We start from the raw sequence: 18,350 nt of genomic DNA on the forward strand, positions 1-18,350 counted from the left end.
TCATGTTTTGAGAAGCTGGTGTAATATAAGACTTGAGCCTCTCTTTTTTTTTTTTTTTTTTTTTAAGGTAACTGAAAAATTTCCCGCAGAAAAGTTGTAATATGAGGATGAAGCCATATTTTCTTACAAGTTGTAATATCCAGAGAATGATTTTTTTTCAGTCTGAATATGTGGTTAATGTATTGTTAGAAAATATATAGTTTGAGGAAATTTTTTTTAGAAAAAGGCATCATAGTAAGACAAAGTCATAATATGAGAATAAATATGTATTATATTGAGGAAAAAAGTCATAATACTTATTGAGGATTTAAAAATGTTGGTAATATGAGTGAAGCTTCCTAGAATAAAATCCAAATATTCCAAGAAGATATATTTTTCTTTGACTAAATATTAAGTAAATAAAGAAGAGCCTTGTTTTTCATATTTAAAAAAAAGTTTCGAGAATAAAGCATGAGAGTGATCGTTAAGTGCCTGAAGCGCTGCCCTGGCAGTCACAAGGGATGAAATAGAAATGTATTTTTGAGGAAAAAATAGATGATTAAGAATCATACTTTAATAGAGAACAAGTTCATAATATTACATATAATATTAAAAATATTTTTTTATTAACAAATATGAGAACAAAGTCATAAAATTTGAGACAAAGACTCAGAATATGATAATTTTATTGTAAAAGTATATGTTTTATCGCATAAGATTAGGAGTGTTGTACAATTTTAAAATTTGTATTTCTATTCAAAATGCAGTATGAGATACTATGTACATGTATAACGTTTGTATTTTATGTGGCAAAATATATTATTTTATAAAAAAAATAACATGCTATACTTGTCTTAGTGTCAAATAAAATAAATATTGCATGAATATAAGGCGTCATTTCGTAGTTAGCGCCATCTCCTCTTTTTTTTTTTTCTTCATTATTTTCTTTTCATTTTATTTTTCTTCTTTTATATTTTTCATTTTTTTCATTTTAAAAATCTTTATTGCAATTCTTATTAACATATACCCTCATGACGTCTACGGAAGTGCTTTGTTATCCCTCGCTGTGATTGGCCGAGCGATGCTGCATGGCCGCCTCGCGACTGTCAAGCAGCACAAGACGGCCGTTTGTTTGTTTCGTCAACACCTGCGACAAACAAACAATAACAACAAACAGAAATACACATTGAACTTGTTATTATTTTTATTTGATTTTTTGTTAGAGAAAGGACGAACATGGACGTCGACGAAGATTTCACGCGCTGACTGAGCGAGTCATGTTGTCTCGTCTGCCGCCGGGGGGAACGGGCCGCTTCCGTGACGAGGAGGTAAAAGGAAACCAAAATAGAAATGTGTTGATGACGTAACGGTTCAGCGGTTCCTAGCTAGCACGCTAGCTAATGCTAGATTACACATAATTAACCCAGTTTTCATGTTCCGTAACGTTCACTATGCTGCTGCGCCCTAACCAAAAAACAAAACAAAAACACATGCACACACAATGACGACACAAAAGCCGCATAAACAGCCTACACCTTCGAGCATTATGTTCATTTTCGAAAAATCACATTTCGGTGGCCCAATGGCGTAAAATAAAATTAGGTAGCTGCCTAATTGTCAATTCGATCACCTGTAACCTGTTCTTACTTCTTCTTTTCTTTTTGCTACTTGGCGCTACCACCATTATATATTAATATTTTTCAATGACTGTCATTGCAACAAAAGTGAAGATTTTTTTTTATCGTTAGTGTTGCGTTCTGTCAGTTGTTATTTTGTCTTTCTGAACAGGATGAAGAGAGAAAAGCGACTTAACATCTTAAAAGTGAGTCGATATAACTGTTAATTTGTGTCACTGCACAACCATTCTTTTAGCATAAAAAGTGACAAACTTGGATTTAATGTGACAGTTATGTGTTGTTGTTTTTGTCGCAATACATGTTTTTGTTTTTATTTTTATTTTTTGCTCAAAAGTGAGTGTTATGTTACTCAGTTCTACGACTGATAATATGATCTATGCGGAATATTTATTTATTTATTTATTGAGTATATCCGTGAGTCATGTGGACTTAATGTGACAGCTATATATCGATTTTGTCACCATAAATGTATATTTTTACTTAAAAGTGAGTTATATGACGTTACTGTAACGGTTAGTATGATCAATGTTTAGAATTTTGTCAAACTATATTACTTTATTTGGTTAAACGTGAGTAATATGGAGTAATTGTGACTGCCACGTGTTGATTTTTGTCACCACAAATATTTTTTTAGCTTAAATGTGAAGAATATAGTGTCAGTGTGACTGCTGCTAATGTGATTGTTGATGTTTGACACCTTAAATGCATTTTTAACTCTAAAGAGGGACAGATGGGCTATGTTTTTATTTGTCACAATGTTGTTTTTGTTGGGGTTTTTTACGGTGAAAGTAATAACTTTGGAGTTAATGTGACTGATAATAGATTACATGATGTTAGTTGTCACCATAAATTTGTTTAATCTCTTAAAAATCATTAATAGGGAGTTAATGTGACAGATGAGATGATCTGTGTTGATTTTTGTCATAAAATGAATTTTATCTCACAGCGCCATCTCGTTACGACACCATCGAAAAGATTCAGCAGAGGGATTTTCAAATGAAAATGGAGGATATGGCCCTGTCAGGCCCAGACAACACTAGGCTGGAGGTACAACGCCATTACATATTTATTATTATGTTATTTGATGTTTAATGATGGTGTGTGTGTGTGTGTGTGTGTGGTAGGCCTTGGTCCACGACATCTACTCTGAGCTGGTGGAGGACGCCTGCCTGGGCCTTTGCTTTGAGGTGCATCGCGCCGTCAAGCATGGCTACTTCTTCCTGGATGACACCGACCCGGAGAGCGCCAAGGAATTCGGTTGGTACCGTTGCGCGTTCTCCCACTTATTTTCTATCACCTTTTTTTTTTTTTTTTTAATTTCGAGCTTAGTGGGCATCCAAAGGAAGAACTTTACAAGTGTGACTGCCCACAGTCTCCACTTTGCTGTAGTGCTCCGTTGTCATGGTCGTAACTGGTCACTCGGTTTCAAGCGTTCCGAGCAAAGTCATCAATCATTGTAATGATTGAGCAAAAACGGGTAAAAATAGTCAAATAAACACACATGCTCATGTTTGCGGAGCTGAACGCTGTGGTACTATACTCCACAGCCTCCACTTGGCTGCATCGCTTCATTTTCCCACCGCCCTCAATTTCCTCTTGGATAAAAAACAGGGATCTGATCCGTAGGGGTTCCAAGTGGGCTGAGCGGATTCGTCATTGAAACATTTATAAAATTATAGGGCTAATACTCCAAAGTCTCCAATTTGCTCTGTTGATCCATTGTCTTGGAAGTACCTGGTCACTCAAACACCCGGGCAGTCATTATTGTAACCTTTGAGGAAACACGACAGAAAAATTAAATTAAAATAAAATTAATTAAAATAAACACGTGCAAACATTACCTTAGCTGGCTGCTGCCCTATTCTCCTTAGTTTCCACTTGACTGAAGAACGCACCGGTTTCCTGCTATCCTTGATCTCTTTTGTGGATAAAGGACAACCACCTAGGGCTGGCCGATATGGAAAGGAAAAATTAATCTTGATTATTATCCTAAAATGTTTTTAATATTGCTTCTAACTTTTTTTTTTTTTTGACTTCCAGTTTTAAAGCATCTGCCTTTTGCATACTAAGCAAAAAAGGCAACTAAAAATATAGAAAAGTATCGGAATAATTTTCACTCAACAGTGCGATGAATACAGAAAATTATAACACATCAGTGCACTAGTTTACAGTCCTGAGTACCGGTATTTCTGGAGGTATACAAAATACAAAATAAACAAACTGCCCCCTCAGGGATGATAAAGACACCTTGGATTGTAAACGTTATCATTTTCCAGTTATGATGCCAGTTATGTTAGTTTTCCAGTTATGGCTGCCTCACTCCAGTTTCTCAATGCCCTCAGTCTCTTCTCGGATCAAATTAGCCTCCTAACTGCACGTGAAGTATTTAACAGGAAGCCCTCGTTCTCCTCTGCTGTCATTTTTGCAGAGATTGTGGATCAGCCAGGACTGGACATCTTCGGCCAGGTGTACAACCAGTGGAAGAACAAGGAGTGCGAGTGTCCCAACTGCAAGCGGCTGATCGCGGCGTCTCGCTTTGCGCCGCACCTGGAGAAGTGTCTGGGCATGGGACGCAACAGCAGCCGCATCGCCAGCCGCAGGTCGGCACGACACAAATATAGCCTCCAAATATTAATTAGTATTGAATTTATTGAAAACATTTTTGATAGGCTGGCCAGCAACAACAACAACGTGAGCAAGTCAGAGAGCGACCAGGAAGACAATGATGACCTGAACGACAACGACTGGTCATACGGCGCAGAGAAGAAATGTGAGCAATCTGAAAATCAAACAGAACCTCACATTGCTCTCTTATAACAATCTTATTATATTTTTTTATTTTTTTATTGTAGCCAAAAAGAGAAAGTCAGATAAGGTAATTTTTGTTTTTTTATCCTTTTTAATATAGACAGTGTCTTTTGCTGTCTTGTAACTCGTGTTTTTCATCTGTGCAGAATCAAAATTCACCGCGACGATCCAAATCACTAAAGCACAAAAATGGTGAGTGATGACTGAGTGAGTGATGGTGAAATTGGAATGAATTTATTAAAATTGATTGATTTAAAAATTTTAAAGATTAGTGTTTTTCATCTGATTTCAATAAATTCAAATATGGTACTAAAACTGGGTGAAAGTATTTTGCATTTAGATCAATTTAAATATTGAAAAATTTGTAAAATGTGACTTAAATGAATTATTTGAAAATGAAAACTGTGTGGTATGCATTTAATTTAAATCAATTATTTCAAACATTAAAAAATGAGTGAAATTGAGATACATTTAATTTAAATGAATGATTTTAAATTTGGCGGCACCGTGGATGACGCACATCCGCCTCACAGTTCTGACGACACGTATTCAAATCCGGCCTCGCCTGTGCGTAGTTTGCATGTTCTTCCCGTGCCTGCGTGAGTTTTCTCGGGTACTCCGGTTTCCTCCCACATCCCAAAAACATGTTAGGTTAATTGAAGACTCTAAATTGTCCGTAGGTATGAATGTGAGTGCGAATGGTTGTTAGTTTATATGTGCCCTGCGATTGGCTGGCGACCGGTCCAGGCTGTACCCTAGGGATAGGCTCCAGCATACCCGCGACCCTAGTGAGGATAAGCGGTGCAGAAAATGGATGGATGGATGGATTTTCAACTTTGATATGAAATGTTTTATTTCATATTGTTTAAATCATTTTTCAAAGGATTTTTCCATTAATTCCATGCCTAAGAGTTATCTTAAATTTGAATACAAATATTATAATAAACTTAAAATACTTATGTATAAATATTGTGTATTTATAATTTATTCATGCTAGATATAAATATTATTTTATGGAAACATTGAATGCTTAGAGCGTCAGCCTCACAGTTCTGAGGACCCGGGTTCAATCCCCGGCCCCGCCTGTGCGGAGTTTGCATGTTCTCCCCGTGCCTGCGTGGGTTTTCTCCAGGCACTCCGGTTTCCTCCCACATCCCAAAAACATGCATTAATTGGAGACTCTAAATTGCCCGTAGGTGTGAATGTGAGTGCGAATGGTTGTTTGTATGTGTGTGCCCTGCGATTGGCTGGCAACCAGTTCAGGGTGTACCCCGCCTCCTGCCCGATGACAGCTGGGATAGGCTCCAGCACGCCCGCGACCCTAGTGAGGAGAAGCGGCTCAGAAAATAGATGGATGGATGGAAACATTGAATGCAAACAAAATCTCTTTTATAGTCAACAAATATATTTAATTTTATTTACATAATTAAAAGTATGTAAACCTTGATTTGTGTTTCAGGTGATCTGGGCAGCAATGTCACTTCAGAAGCTTTCAAGGTGACCCCTTCCTTCCCTCAATTTTTATTAGTCAGGCTTTTCTGTAATGTTTACAGGACTGTGTCAAAGACGATACGTGCTTTTTGTGTCTTTTACCTTCCTCCAGTACAACAACTACAACAACGCCGGGATCAATTACGAAACTCTGGGGCCTGAGGAAGTCAGGTCACTCCTGACCACGGTAAGAAAACTATACTTACTATGAACAGCAGCGTGTCTAGCTCCAGCCTTGGCAAGCGTAACAAAGCGTGCGACTGCCGGTGCCCCCCGATGAAGGGTTACTGATTCGGGTGGAATATTCTGGGATTCTTGCGTTTCTCGCGCAATACAAAAGTGTACCATACTGTACCGTCCGGTTGGTGGAAACGAGGCTTGAGTATGGATGGTTTGCTAAGGGTATGTCTGTTTGTGCAGCAATGTGGGGTAATCTCGGAACACACCAAGAAGATGTGCACCAGGTATGTACAACACACACACACACACACACAGACTGCCGTGAAGTGGTGATGTCTGCCTTATCCTATCAGTTTTTCCCTTTCCACTTGATACTGCTCTAAAGTGAAAGTGCATGATGACTTTCACTTTCATCTGCATCTGCTTGAAATGTTGGGACTGACTGAAGGTTGAACACAAGTTGGCAGCAAGACTGGCGAGCCATCGACCTGCACACGCGCACCTCCAGGTGGGCGACCAGTCACCAGCCTCTTTCACACAGAGACCCTGCCAAACGGCCACCAAAATGACCCCGCTTTTACACAGTGACACTGTGTCTCACAATCAGATATTAAAGGAGTTTGCAATTAAAAAAAAAAAAAAAATCACTTTTTGTCATATTAGTTAAAACTGTCATTATGGGAAAAAAACAACCAATCGTAGAAGGTGTGACTGACGAGGTGTGTTAATCATAAGTCGTGCACTCACGGGCACACCTCAGAAGCCTCACGTTATGGGCTTCAGGAGCTTTGCTAAAACTATTAGGGAATATACACCTCTTGGCGGGGGGGGGGGGGGGGTGCTCATCTCTTGTTTGTCAACAACTCAGTATATGACGAGCAAACAGAATCACAAAAAGGAATTGGACAGATGCTGAGAAAAAGAAAGAGTAAACATAGTTACTATTAGAGGTGGCGGGAGCTCAGGCAGTTGAGACTGAGAGGATTCAGAACCGATGCGGGATTAGCAACATTTCTGCTTGACAGGTACATTCGTCATCTTGTTTTCATTTTTAATTGAGTTTACATTTCAAAAAAGAAAACTTCAAACCGAGAACATTTAGTATTATATAGTGACGCACTGAATTTTAGGTCACCAAAAATGTTTTGCCCAAAATGTCCCAAAAGTCCATTTTAGTTTCTCTACCGAAAGGTTTTTGTCACTGAAATAAAACGGCCCAAACAAAAAAGAAATAACAGGGCGTCCACACTTAACAGTCGCCCAAGCTCCCTGCTTTCCGCTGTTCGTATCGGGGAATGCTTGTGGCACCCTATTTTTGTGCCGCCCCAGCTTCTTATGAGCTACAGCTAGCTAGCTAACGCTTTTAAACATGATGTGAATCCGCTGAAGCGAAAGTTTGTTTCGTGTCAAGTGTCATCATAGCAATAAGTCACGAATCATCGCCTCCATGGGAGTGAATAAGCTATACAGTATTCTGACGAGTATTATTTTCACGTAAGGAGGATGAGGAGTAGAGTAAGACAGAAAAGCCAATTGCTAAGCTATCGTGACATGTAGTTGCAAAACACAGAAATAATTGATTAGGTAACACAGTACATTTGTCACAGGTCTAGCTGGAACCACGTTATAGCGGAGAGTAACCAACTTTGAAAAGCAAAATAGCAGGCAAAGGAATGCGTGTCTGGAGAGAAATATACACAATAATGCTACACAGCCACACTGGACCAGAACCGGAAACCGAAAATTAATTAGTACACCCCTACATCACCTGAGAACAGGGGCCTATAAGTTTAAAAGTACATTAATATATTAAATATAATTAGGAACACTTTTACTAATCCTACAATTAGGAAATGTGCATCGCTTCAGCAGCGAAAGTGGATAGAGGAAACACAAAAATAGCATGCAAGACATTTGGCTACATCTGTGTCCGTCATTACAAGGTTGATGCATTTAAATAATAATATATTTACAATAAATACATTGCAATAACAATTATTGAAGACCTAGTTTATTAACGATTACAATTCTAGAGTAATGATTACGTTGTGCGATTGAATAATATGCAGAATTATTTTTATCCTATTATATAATATAGTGCAATAACTATAGTACTACTTCTTAGACAATGAAATGAACACAAGTGGGGGTCGATCCACAGGGTCTTTATTGTGAAAATGAACAGTGAATGTTGTATGTAACCAATAAATAAAAATAAAAAAAACAGCTAGTGTTTTATAAGCCTTAATCGCGACGACACACACCGGCACGCTCCTCTTCCTCCCGACTCACTCATCCAATCACAAATCACACTCAGAAACCCTTAATGTCTCACAGAAAGTCGGAATTTGTAGAACTCTAGCAAGACTCCACCGAAAATGGTCAGTAGCAGGGTTGCTGCAATATAGTATTGCAAAGCACTGCCTCCTCCTGTGATTTATTTTTATAATTCTACTACTGTAGCGACCCTGCAGTAGTGTTGTGTGAACTGGAGTTACACAATAGAATTACAAAAAAATATATATATTAGATTATTACATTTATTTAAAAAATAATAAATTCCGACTGTCTGAAAGGCAGTGAAGGTGTCTGAATGTGATTGGATGAGTGAGTCGGGGGTAGGGCGACTGCACCCGGGGAAGGTGTGGATCATATATCTTTTACTTGAAGGTTGAAGTCAAGCAGTTGCACGGATCGTAGTAAGTTGACATCTTAAAAAAATATAAATGACGTCATTGATTTGACTATTAAAAAAAAAAAAAAAAAAAAAAACATCAACCCCACTCGGGATGCAGGATACTGTGTTGCTGCGTGAAAGCGCCGACAGGTACGACAGTTACCACACCCTCTTTGCTTAGTACGACTTAAGGTCGCCACTTTTCTACAATCTGTGTTGAAAGGAGGCTAATTATGGTGAAAGGGTCGCCCTCCATCGAGGCTCGTGCGTGAGTCAGTCAGGGATGTGTAACGCCACCTTGTGTCCTGCCCACCAGGTCTCAGCGATGTCCCCAGCACACGGACGAGCAGAGGAGGAGCGTCAGGGTGTTCCTCCTGGGGCCGTCCGCGTGAGTGTGCCCCGTCCCCCCACCCCGCCCTCATCCCGTTCTTAACTCCTCGCCCCTTCTCTTACAATTGTACTGACTTCATGAGTGAGCGAATGCTTCTATCAGTTATTTTTGCCATCTTTAAGGACTTTTCATTTGTAAATGACTACCTGAAGTGTGTCCATGCATGCATACGCACGTGTGAGTGAGAGAGTACACGTGTGTGATGGTAAGTGTGTGTGTGTGCTGGAGTAGTTAGTGCGTGCATAGGAGCGTGAGTAAACGTGTGAGCGTGTGCGTAAAGGCTTCTTTATACTCGCGCGGACGGCAACCGCGCTGACGTCACTGCGGCTGTCCCACGCATAGTTTGCCTTTATACTAGAACGCAAACCCACGCGCGCAGTTTTGAAAATGTACTGCAGTTCACTTCCAAGTCGGGAGTGTCGCTACGACCGGTATTGGCGAGGACACCACAGGGTGGAGTTTCCTCTGCATTTTTTTTTTTGCCATCTCTGGTAGCCGTTTTTAACTTTCCTTTCCGTATCAAGGAACAAAGTAACAACAATGACGACTGTGGAACAGTGTCTGCTAGAACAAATGGACCTAGATGACCAGATGATATGTTTAATTATGCTGCAAAATCGATCGAGAAGGCGGCGGCGTAGATGGTGTGTAGAACCAAGGAGCACGCTGAGTACGTCATCACAGCAGGTGACTAAAATGGACCAATCACGAGAGATGATCTCCGCGGCGTTCGACACGCAGCAACAATTTTTGACGTGTGCGCGTCAAGCTACGCAGACGGGCCGCGCGGGGCAATTCGTCTGTCACGTGATGCTATGCGGGCGTTGTCAGCCGCGCAACCGCGGGAGTATAAAGAGGCCTTAAGGGTAGGAGTGTGTGTGTGAGTGTGTGAGTGTGTGTGTGTGTGTGTGTGTGTGTGTGTGATGTTAGGAGTAAAATGTAGTGGAGTGGCTTGAGAGTGTGACTGTTTGTCAGTAGTGAAAGGCAAAAATAACACCATAGACACTATCAAAAGCATGTCATACCATATTAGCATATTGTACCAAGTTTCATTTCCAACGAGCAGAACTGGAAGTGACCTGAACGTGTTTCCCGTGGTCACCAGGTCGTCCCTGCCCGACGTCACAGCGGAGAGCAACACGTTTGAGCTCCAAGGGGACAGTGGTGGGGCTCAGAACCTCATCAGCCGCCTGCAGTGGGAAGACTCGCCGGAGATTTCACCCACCGACTCCGCCTCGTCCAGAGCCAGTAAGGAATGAGTTGCTATTTAGGACAGTTTTAGATATATATATTTTTTAATTACTTAATTTATATATTTATTTTTTATTTTTCCCATTGTTTTTAAAAATTATTTTATCTATTTTATTCTTTCTGTTCATCCCATTGACTGTGCCTCCTCCAGAGCCAGTAAGGAAAGAATCACTATAATCTTTTCACATTCTATATTTTTATTTTAGTTTATTTGTATTATTAATTTATTCTGTGTATCTATTTATTATTGTTAATTTTTAAAAATATATGTTTTCATTAATATTTTATTTTTGCCAGACTGTTGTCTTTGCATGTAATTTATTTTTAATTCATTTATATTTTATTTATATTTTGTTTTTGTATTTTATTTAGTATTGTTTTTATTACGAACTACATATTCTTCTTATGAATACATTCATTTTTGTTTTGTTTGTTATTAATGTTATTTGTACTATTATTTTATATATACAGTGTGTATATATATATATATATATATATATATATATATATATATATGTGTGTGTATGTTAAGTACATTTTCCAATGTTTTTTAACTTTCCGTCCACCATTTTTGTAGTTTTAATGTCCAGGACTCTGCAAGTAGTTTTCACTTTTTTACTCTATTCACCATTGTTCTATGCGTTTGTGTTCTTTGTGTTCTCTGTGCCTTTTCCCTGAAGTGACTTTCTTCTGGCTTCTAATTGACAGAAATCTCCTTCCATCTCTCCTTGCAGGCACCAACCATTCAGACACTCGCAGGCCGAAGAAAAAGAAGCGAACCTCGCTGGCTTTGAACACCACAGCAGGAGGCGGCGGTGAAGGAACAAGCGGAAATCTAACGAGTGGCGGCAATGGCGGTGTCTCGCACAGTAACATTAGCTTGGCTGCCAAGAAAAAGCGTCCCAAACTTCCTGCTCCTCCTTCTATTTCCAGTATCTACGACGACTTGAACTAGCACCAGAGGACATTTTACCCCACGTCTCTATGTCAACTTGAGAGGAAGTGTCGGTTTGGATGATGCGTTCAGGTGCACCAACAATCTCGCACACGCACACTCACACACACATTCCTCTGCTCTCTCTATTGCTGTGTGTATTTCAGGTGAAGTGCGACTTGTGTATAACGTATTTCCGCAAATGGTGGCCTCCACTAAACGATATACCCCAAAAGAAAAAAAACACCCTCCTCTGATACAGTACCCCAAAAGCCAAATCCGAAAAGACAAATGCCTCCCTTCCAATAAACACCATACCCCAAGGACAAACACAAATCGATGTCGTACCCTAAAAGACGCCTCCTCTGTAGCCCCACCCTCCAATAGACACTGTACCCCAAGACAGATTAAAAAAGACAAACGTCTCCCTCCAACAGATGCCCTATCACAAAAGAACAAATTTATCCCTCCCTTCAATAGATGCCATACCTAAAAAGACAGATGTATCCTTCCAATTAAGGCTGTACCCCAAAAGACAAAGACCTTCCTCCAATAGATGCCAAAGCTCAAAAGACAAATCGACAACTTTCTCTAACAGATGCCATACCCCAAAAGACAAATAATAGCTTCCCTCCAATAGACGCCGTACTCCAAAAGAGAAATCGACGCCTCCCCAATAGGTGAATTTTGTCATATTCCAAAAGACAAATAGACAAGAAGCCACACCCCATAAGGCACATAGCACCTCCCTCCAATAGACACATCCCTTCAATTGACACCATACCCCAAAAGACTGACATGGGGTCGCGCCACGTTGTATTACTGGCCACTATTTGTCGAAATACGCTACTTTTGTATACTTATGTGACATATTTTGTTTTGTCAAGATGATTGTGACCTGATTATTTGATGTAAAGGATCCAAATGGTGATATGGTATTGTACATGTTTACCACGCACATGCACACACACTTTGTATTTGCACATTTCACTGTCATGGTGGTTGAGACGGACAAGGTAAGCTCTCGTATTTTAAATCTAATTGTGTATATTTTTATAGTCCCGTGAGGTTTTGTTTGTTTTTTCTTTTCCTGGTGATGTCAGCGCTAAATATCAACAAATGGGAGAAAAAAAACAAAAAACATTTTACGAGCGCTGTTCTGCGTTACTGATGTCTGTAAATAAACAAAAAGAGTGGAATTTTTTTTTTTTTTCAATACTTTTAATTGGAGACATCAGACTCCAAATTGCTTTTTTTCCTCCTAAGTGCCAGATTAATCTGTTTCATTCATTCATTTTATTTACACTGTATACACATTGTACACGAAAGACACCAGGCCTGATATACTTTCATGTTACAGTATCTCAGCCTTTAAATTAATTTCTACACGCCACAGAAAAAAATTTCATCTTGAAGCATTGATAGGGAAAAGCAGCCTCAAAAAATGGAAAGCAGAAATAAAAGCTCAATTAATCCCAAACTTTAGTCCGTTTTTTCCATAAAACCTCCACCAAGGAAATTTGTCTTCATAACAGTTTGTTAGCGTCTTAGGCAGGATTAGCCAAAAACTGCCTGACTGGGTCCCGAAGATGTTTTATGACGGGGAAGGACAACGGTGGAGGGAACAAGGCGTCAAACAATGGTGCACTTCTGCTTGGTTTTTTTGTTTGGTTTTTTTTCTCTTTGATTTTCAGCATATAGATGATCCAAATATAAGAGTTTCGGGGGCCTTGGCAGAGGTTGCTCTAGTGTTACGTGCTGCTGAGTTTCTTCAGCGGCTGTGCATGCCGAAGATGAGGAAGCTGAAGAAGACGGTGACGCCCACCAGGGAGATAGTGGCGGGCGCAGTGAAGAACTGGCGGTAGTTGATGCGGAAGTACCACACCACGGCCAGGATCACCACGAACACGGGCACCACCAGGCTGCCCGTGCTGATGGCCACGCCTGCCGCCCGCAGGCCCCCAGTGACAGTAGTCTCAGCAGAACCCGCTGCCTCAGCTTCGGGGCTGCCGTCGTGCTGGGCCTGCGAGACGTGGCAGTGGATGACGCTGTTGTGAGTCACGTTCAGGGATAGCAGAGTCCTCTTGGAGTCCTGGAGGAGTTGGCCTTGGTAGATCAGCTTGATCTGATGCTCACGCCCAGAGAAGTACTTACTGACCAGGGAGAAAACCACAAGGTAAATGACATATTTTCTAATAGATAATGTAGTGAAAATATTATACATGTTAAAGGTATTACAGTATTCCCTTCCCCATTTACTGCTCACAAATTCCCCAATTCCATGATTTTTGGGGGGAACCTATCAAACAACTATTTGCTGTATTTTTGCTCTTTCTAAATCGAACATTTATTGATAATCTACTGTTTCATGGCAAAAAAAAAATTTTTCATGATACAATTTAATGTTCTTGTGACAAAAAGTGTAGTTTATGTAGTAAGATCTAGTATTTTGCAGCAAAATAGCGCCGTCTTTTTGCTAAATCCAAAATCACCGCGTTTCAGGGAAAAAAAAACAAAAAAAACGCCACCATGCTTGAGTTACCAACCACTGCGTCGTTCAAAATGGTATTATACCTTATATTGCGCACCAACATCAAAGCAATACCACCCCAAAATCATGTTCAATAGCCAATTTAAATGTGCTTAAAACATCAAATTTATTAACGCTGTCATTGATTAAAATGGTATGGACACATTGCCGATGCCAGCCTTGCGCATCAAAGTCTGTGCTCGTGCCGAACGTCTGACCAGACAAAAACCCTTTAATCCTTCACAAAAGCACGTGACTTCTCAAAATCTTTTTCAAAGGTCTTAAGGTCTCAACAAACCAAGCAGACGTCGGTCGTTGAGCGTCGGTGGGCGCCGTTGGCCAGGTGTGCCTCGCACCTTCTGTACGAATTAGCCGTCGCCAGGCAGTTTTCGCCCGATTCAACAAGTTGAATCTGCATCGGCCAAATGTCACAATTGATCACTCTGATTGGCTGTTAGCTAGCGAATCAGTGTACAATACAAAATGGAAGTTACGAAAGCAAACAAACGGTGAAGAAGTAGGCATCCAAAGAAGGCAAGCACAGGATTTGCTCATGTACTTATTTTCATATCATCGCACGCATATTGACGACATTGCCACCTGGACAAAACTGGAAGCTTTGTTTACACTCATGAGATTCATGGAGGGGACACACACACACACACTGACTACTTCCGCCTATGGTATGGAGGGGTATTACTTCTCACGGATTCGCAGAAGGTACTTAGTAGATTATGGCGGGATCAACTTGCTGCGCTGTGTCCGCTGTCACTTTAACCTGCCCGACATGCAGGTATGTTGAGACCTTTAGATGCAATAAATAGAACGGTGAGCTGACTAAGTAGTAGGGGTGGGTACAAATATCGATTCATTGCAAAACATTGTCCCACAATTCAATATTGATACAGCAAATCCTTTGAATCGATTCACCTCGTGGCCAGTGGGGGCGCATTGCATGCACTTCACATTGTATGGACGGAAGCCGCACTCGACTAAACAACAAAATAGTGACTAAAGCAAGTAGCGGCAGCAGCATCTGCGGTCGGTCCCTGCACTATTTGTCAGCGTGAAGCAGGTGACTTTTACTTTTAAATTTGAAGTTTGTGATTATTTCAGATTCCCCTGTAAATTCGGAACACACAAAATGGACAAAAGACACTCTAATAAATACGCAAAATACCAACACGAAAACATGTCAGAAGTCTCCTTCCCGAGGCTCCAGTTCCAGTTTTAAGACAGAAGTCTTGGAGTCGTTCAATTGGGCAGAAAAAGTGGCTCATACATGTAATACAGAGCGACTGACTGTACGTATGTAACTCATTTAATTTCTAATGAGCGGGAATCAGTGTCAAATGTTCTGCAGACTAGCCCTGCACGGAAGCCACATACGAGGGAGCAAGACAGCAAACTTGTTGGCAAAGGCAATGAATGAATGGGGTTTGACAAAGAAAGTAGGCTACTGGAAACCGCCACAAATACTGTATGCTATATAGCTGTCATCCTGTTTATTTTTATACTCTTGCGCAAATAAGTTATTGTGCACGTTTTTTTATTTCAATTCCCAAGAGGAAATAAACATTTGTTTACATGTACTTTCCCTGTGTGTTACACACAACCGTCATATATTTTTTTTTACTTTTGTACTCCATGTGCATAAACAAGTTGTGTGCAAATTATATTTTTTTGCTTACTGTGATGCGACATGTTTACATGGCATCAAAATAAATATTTCAAAATTGTCATAATTTACTCTTATTTAATTGTATTTCTACTTCTTACGGAAACGATATCGCAGCATTTAAATCAAAATCTAATTGAACTGCAACCGAAAGATTCAAAATCGAGTTCAACCATGAGGCGGAAATAAATATGTACGCAACTTAGCTTCATGGCTGACCACTTCCTTCTGTACCAAAGCGTTACAGTGATCCTATTTTTTTTACTCATTACAGTCTAAAAAAAACATCCAGACAATATAATGCCGCACGGCTTCTGTGGAGTGAAGAAGAGGCAGACTGTTATGACAATTCTCAGACAGTTCAAGTGTCCAGGAGAGTTAATAGATTTCTTCGCAAGCTATTTAACACTTTGAATTGGTTAACAGTGCGTGAAAATAACAGACGACATGGGGACAGACCAATAATATCTATTTGTGAAAAAATATATGAATATTTGGACAAAACGTGTGCCCTAACCTTTTGAGCTGGTCCACGGTGTGGTGAGGCTTGACAACAGCCACTTCCTCAGTGTCGTTTAAAAACTTGAGTCGCACGCAAAAGGGTGGCGTGGCAGACACGTCCTTTTTATGTACCCCCTCAGTCTCCTCGTCTTCGCCGTAATCGTCGTCTTCCTCCTCATCCGAAGCTTGAATCCTTCTCCCGGGGAGCGCTTTGCTCTGAATGTCCAGTAGCAGTTCCGCGTCCTCGGACGGTAGCCCCTCATCCACCTCACTGTCGTCCGGCTTGTTCTCCGGTGAGGGCTGGATAGAGACAGTCTGCTCGGGTGCGTCGGCCTGGGCTTCGCCGCCTGCGTCCCCGCCCGCACCGATGAGGGAGGCGTGCGTGCCCGCCGTCAGGATGGTACCCAGGATGTGGTCGCCGCGCTCGACCACATGCGTGGAGACCCAGGCCAGGATCAGTGCCAGGGCCACCAGCAGGGCACCGCCCGCCGCGGTGGCCTCACCGCCCATCCCCTCCAGCATGGTCAGTGCACACACTGCCATCCTCTTGTCCTGCACAAGGACGGCGTTAACATTAGCTAGTTTTTTTGTCACCAAATCTGGTATTTTGGGACAAAATATGGAATTCTTGTCAGATAATACAGTGTTTTGTGACAAAGCGTGTATTTTTTTTAGGGATTACTCCGGTGTTATGGAACAAAAACTTATTTCACGGCATGATCTAATAATTTTTGTGACGAATAGTTTCAAGGCACAAAATAGTGTTTTGGATTCAAACATATTTTTCATGACAAAATCTAGTGATAATGGTGCAAAATGTAATTTTTATAGCATAATCTAGTGTTTTGTAATATATTGTTTGCACGACAATCTTCTTTCTGTGGGAAGCAGTGTTTTTGTGGCAAAATTAAGTATTCAAATTACATAGTTTCCAGGGCATGATAGTGTTTGTGACTAAATGTTTTTCATGACATATTGCTCTGTGTAGGTGTAATTTACATGGCGTATTCTTAGGGTTCTGTGACAATATATGCAGTATTCTTTATGAAATCATTGTTTTTGTGACAAAAGTATTTTTTAATGGTATAATCTGGTGTGTATATGATTTTTTTTTCATGGGAAAATCTAGTGTTTTGCGACATGGTAGTTTTAGTGTCAATCGTTTTTGTGACAAAATATGCACACTGCATTTCATAGGATAATATACTGATTGTATTACAAAATATGTAGTTTCACTGGCATAATCTGTTGTTTTGAAAATATGTAGTTGGAGGGGGGGGGGGTTAATCCAGTGTTTGTGACAAAAATATGTAGTCTTTGTGACATAATCTTGTGATTTTATAACTACATTACATTGTTTCCATGGAACTGTCTACCATATTACATATCTTTCATGGCACAATGTGGTAAAATATGTACGGCAATGGTAAATTTAATATATATATTTCAAAATTCATAAATAGCAGCAAATGCATTAAGAAAAACTAGGAAAAGTCCAACCCGGAAGTACGGTAACGCCATTCAAAACGGACGATTTGTTGACGTCAGAATCCGGTTATTTAACATTGGACTGGAGGAACGCATACAAAACATTTGTGTGTCGGATTAAGGAGCCAGCAAGTGAGCAACATTGTGACTCCCGTCAAAGTGTTAATCCATGTCAACAACAACGAGCAGAGTTAGCCTCTCAAGCTAACCCAAGCTACATAAAAACCAAGAGTTCATTGTGTCATTTTCCCGTTTATTCGTCGTAGCACCGTTGTAACAACCCAACGTTCAACGTCACTGTGGACGACACGATTATTTCTTACCGGCCAGGCGCGTAATCACAGCATGTTTGACGGTGAACCCTCTGGATGCTAGTAGCTAGCAAGCGGCTACTTCCTCAAAACAACACACACACATATACAGGAAGAAGGGTGGGGTGACGTCGGTAAACAGACGACGCGTAGTGTTCTCCCTCAAACATATTTAACCTTTATTTTACGTTTGTATTTTATTTACATCATAAAAACGTCTCAACAGTTTTTCAGCGGGTTTAAAAAAATCAGTTCCACTGCCCTTCAAAAACACCATACATTTTAAAAAATAATAATCTAGCACAATATTGGATGAAAACAAAGAGAATTTAAAGAAATAAACGTGTCTTGTAAAGTGTAATTACTGTATGTACTGTAGTATTTGTGTGGTGGATCTGTGCCTTTTAAAACAAAATATTGACAGACTCGTGGTCCAGATAAAAAAAAAAAAAAGACAGTTGTTACGTTCGCGAACGTTTCGTTCAGAAGAACAA

At 40.3% G+C, this 18,350-nt stretch overlaps 2 protein-coding genes across 5 annotated transcripts; one reads left to right on the plus strand and one right to left on the minus strand.

Moving 5' to 3' along the window:
- The first annotated feature begins 1,059 nt into the window (after nucleotides 1–1,059).
- On the plus strand, nucleotides 1,060–13,006 carry LOC133414399 (ataxin-7-like protein 3). 4 transcript variants are annotated; one of them, XM_061699721.1, is made up of 15 exons: nucleotides 1,060–1,307; nucleotides 1,768–1,801; nucleotides 2,563–2,663; nucleotides 2,741–2,873; nucleotides 4,045–4,216; nucleotides 4,286–4,386; nucleotides 4,469–4,491; nucleotides 4,571–4,616; nucleotides 5,884–5,921; nucleotides 6,028–6,102; nucleotides 6,336–6,379; nucleotides 6,544–6,603; nucleotides 9,089–9,160; nucleotides 10,269–10,411; nucleotides 11,149–13,006. In XM_061699721.1, exons 3-15 carry the CDS (start codon nucleotides 2,613–2,615, stop codon nucleotides 11,367–11,369), a joined length of 1,179 nt encoding a protein of 392 aa, XP_061555705.1. In that variant the 5' UTR covers nucleotides 1,060–1,307; nucleotides 1,768–1,801; nucleotides 2,563–2,612; the 3' UTR covers nucleotides 11,370–13,006. The 4 variants fall into 4 exon arrangements, with proteins under 4 accessions (XP_061555705.1, XP_061555706.1, XP_061555707.1 ...); XM_061699722.1 differs by lacking the exon at nucleotides 6,544–6,603 and having other exon boundaries at nucleotides 11,149–12,969; XM_061699723.1 differs by lacking the exons at nucleotides 6,544–6,603; nucleotides 9,089–9,160 and having other exon boundaries at nucleotides 11,149–12,970.
- tmub2 (transmembrane and ubiquitin-like domain containing 2) lies at nucleotides 12,569–18,295 on the minus strand. The gene is made up of 3 exons (XM_061699725.1): nucleotides 17,869–18,295; nucleotides 16,074–16,609; nucleotides 12,569–13,501 (listed from the first exon to the last, which is right to left on the minus strand). The coding sequence occupies exons 2-3, from the start codon at nucleotides 16,598–16,600 to the stop codon at nucleotides 13,120–13,122; spliced, it is 909 nt and encodes a 302-aa protein (XP_061555709.1). The 5' UTR covers nucleotides 16,601–16,609; nucleotides 17,869–18,295; the 3' UTR covers nucleotides 12,569–13,119.
- Nucleotides 18,296–18,350: the final 55 nt, after the last annotated feature.

The sequence above is a fragment of the Phycodurus eques genome, chromosome 16, assembly GCF_024500275.1.
Source record: "Phycodurus eques isolate BA_2022a chromosome 16, UOR_Pequ_1.1, whole genome shotgun sequence".
Taxonomy (NCBI): Eukaryota; Metazoa; Chordata; class Actinopteri; order Syngnathiformes; family Syngnathidae; genus Phycodurus; species Phycodurus eques.

Bases quoted from the DNA above. Each gene is read 5' to 3' on its own strand.
- tmub2 (XM_061699725.1), bottom strand. From the start codon at position 16,600: ATGGCAGTGTGTGCACTGACCATGCTGGAGGGGATGGGCGGTGAGGCC. The intron at 13,502-16,073 runs GTTAGGGCACAC...CTCCCTGGTCAG, and splicing joins ACCGTGGACCAGCTCAAAAG to TAAGTACTTCTCTGGGCGTG.
- LOC133414399 (XM_061699721.1), top strand. From the start codon at position 2,613: ATGAAAATGGAGGATATGGCCCTGTCAGGCCCAGACAACACTAGGCTG. The intron at 2,874-4,044 runs GTTGGTACCGTT...TCATTTTTGCAG, and splicing joins GGAGAGCGCCAAGGAATTCG to AGATTGTGGATCAGCCAGGA. The intron at 10,412-11,148 runs GTAAGGAATGAG...CTCTCCTTGCAG, and splicing joins CTCCGCCTCGTCCAGAGCCA to GCACCAACCATTCAGACACT.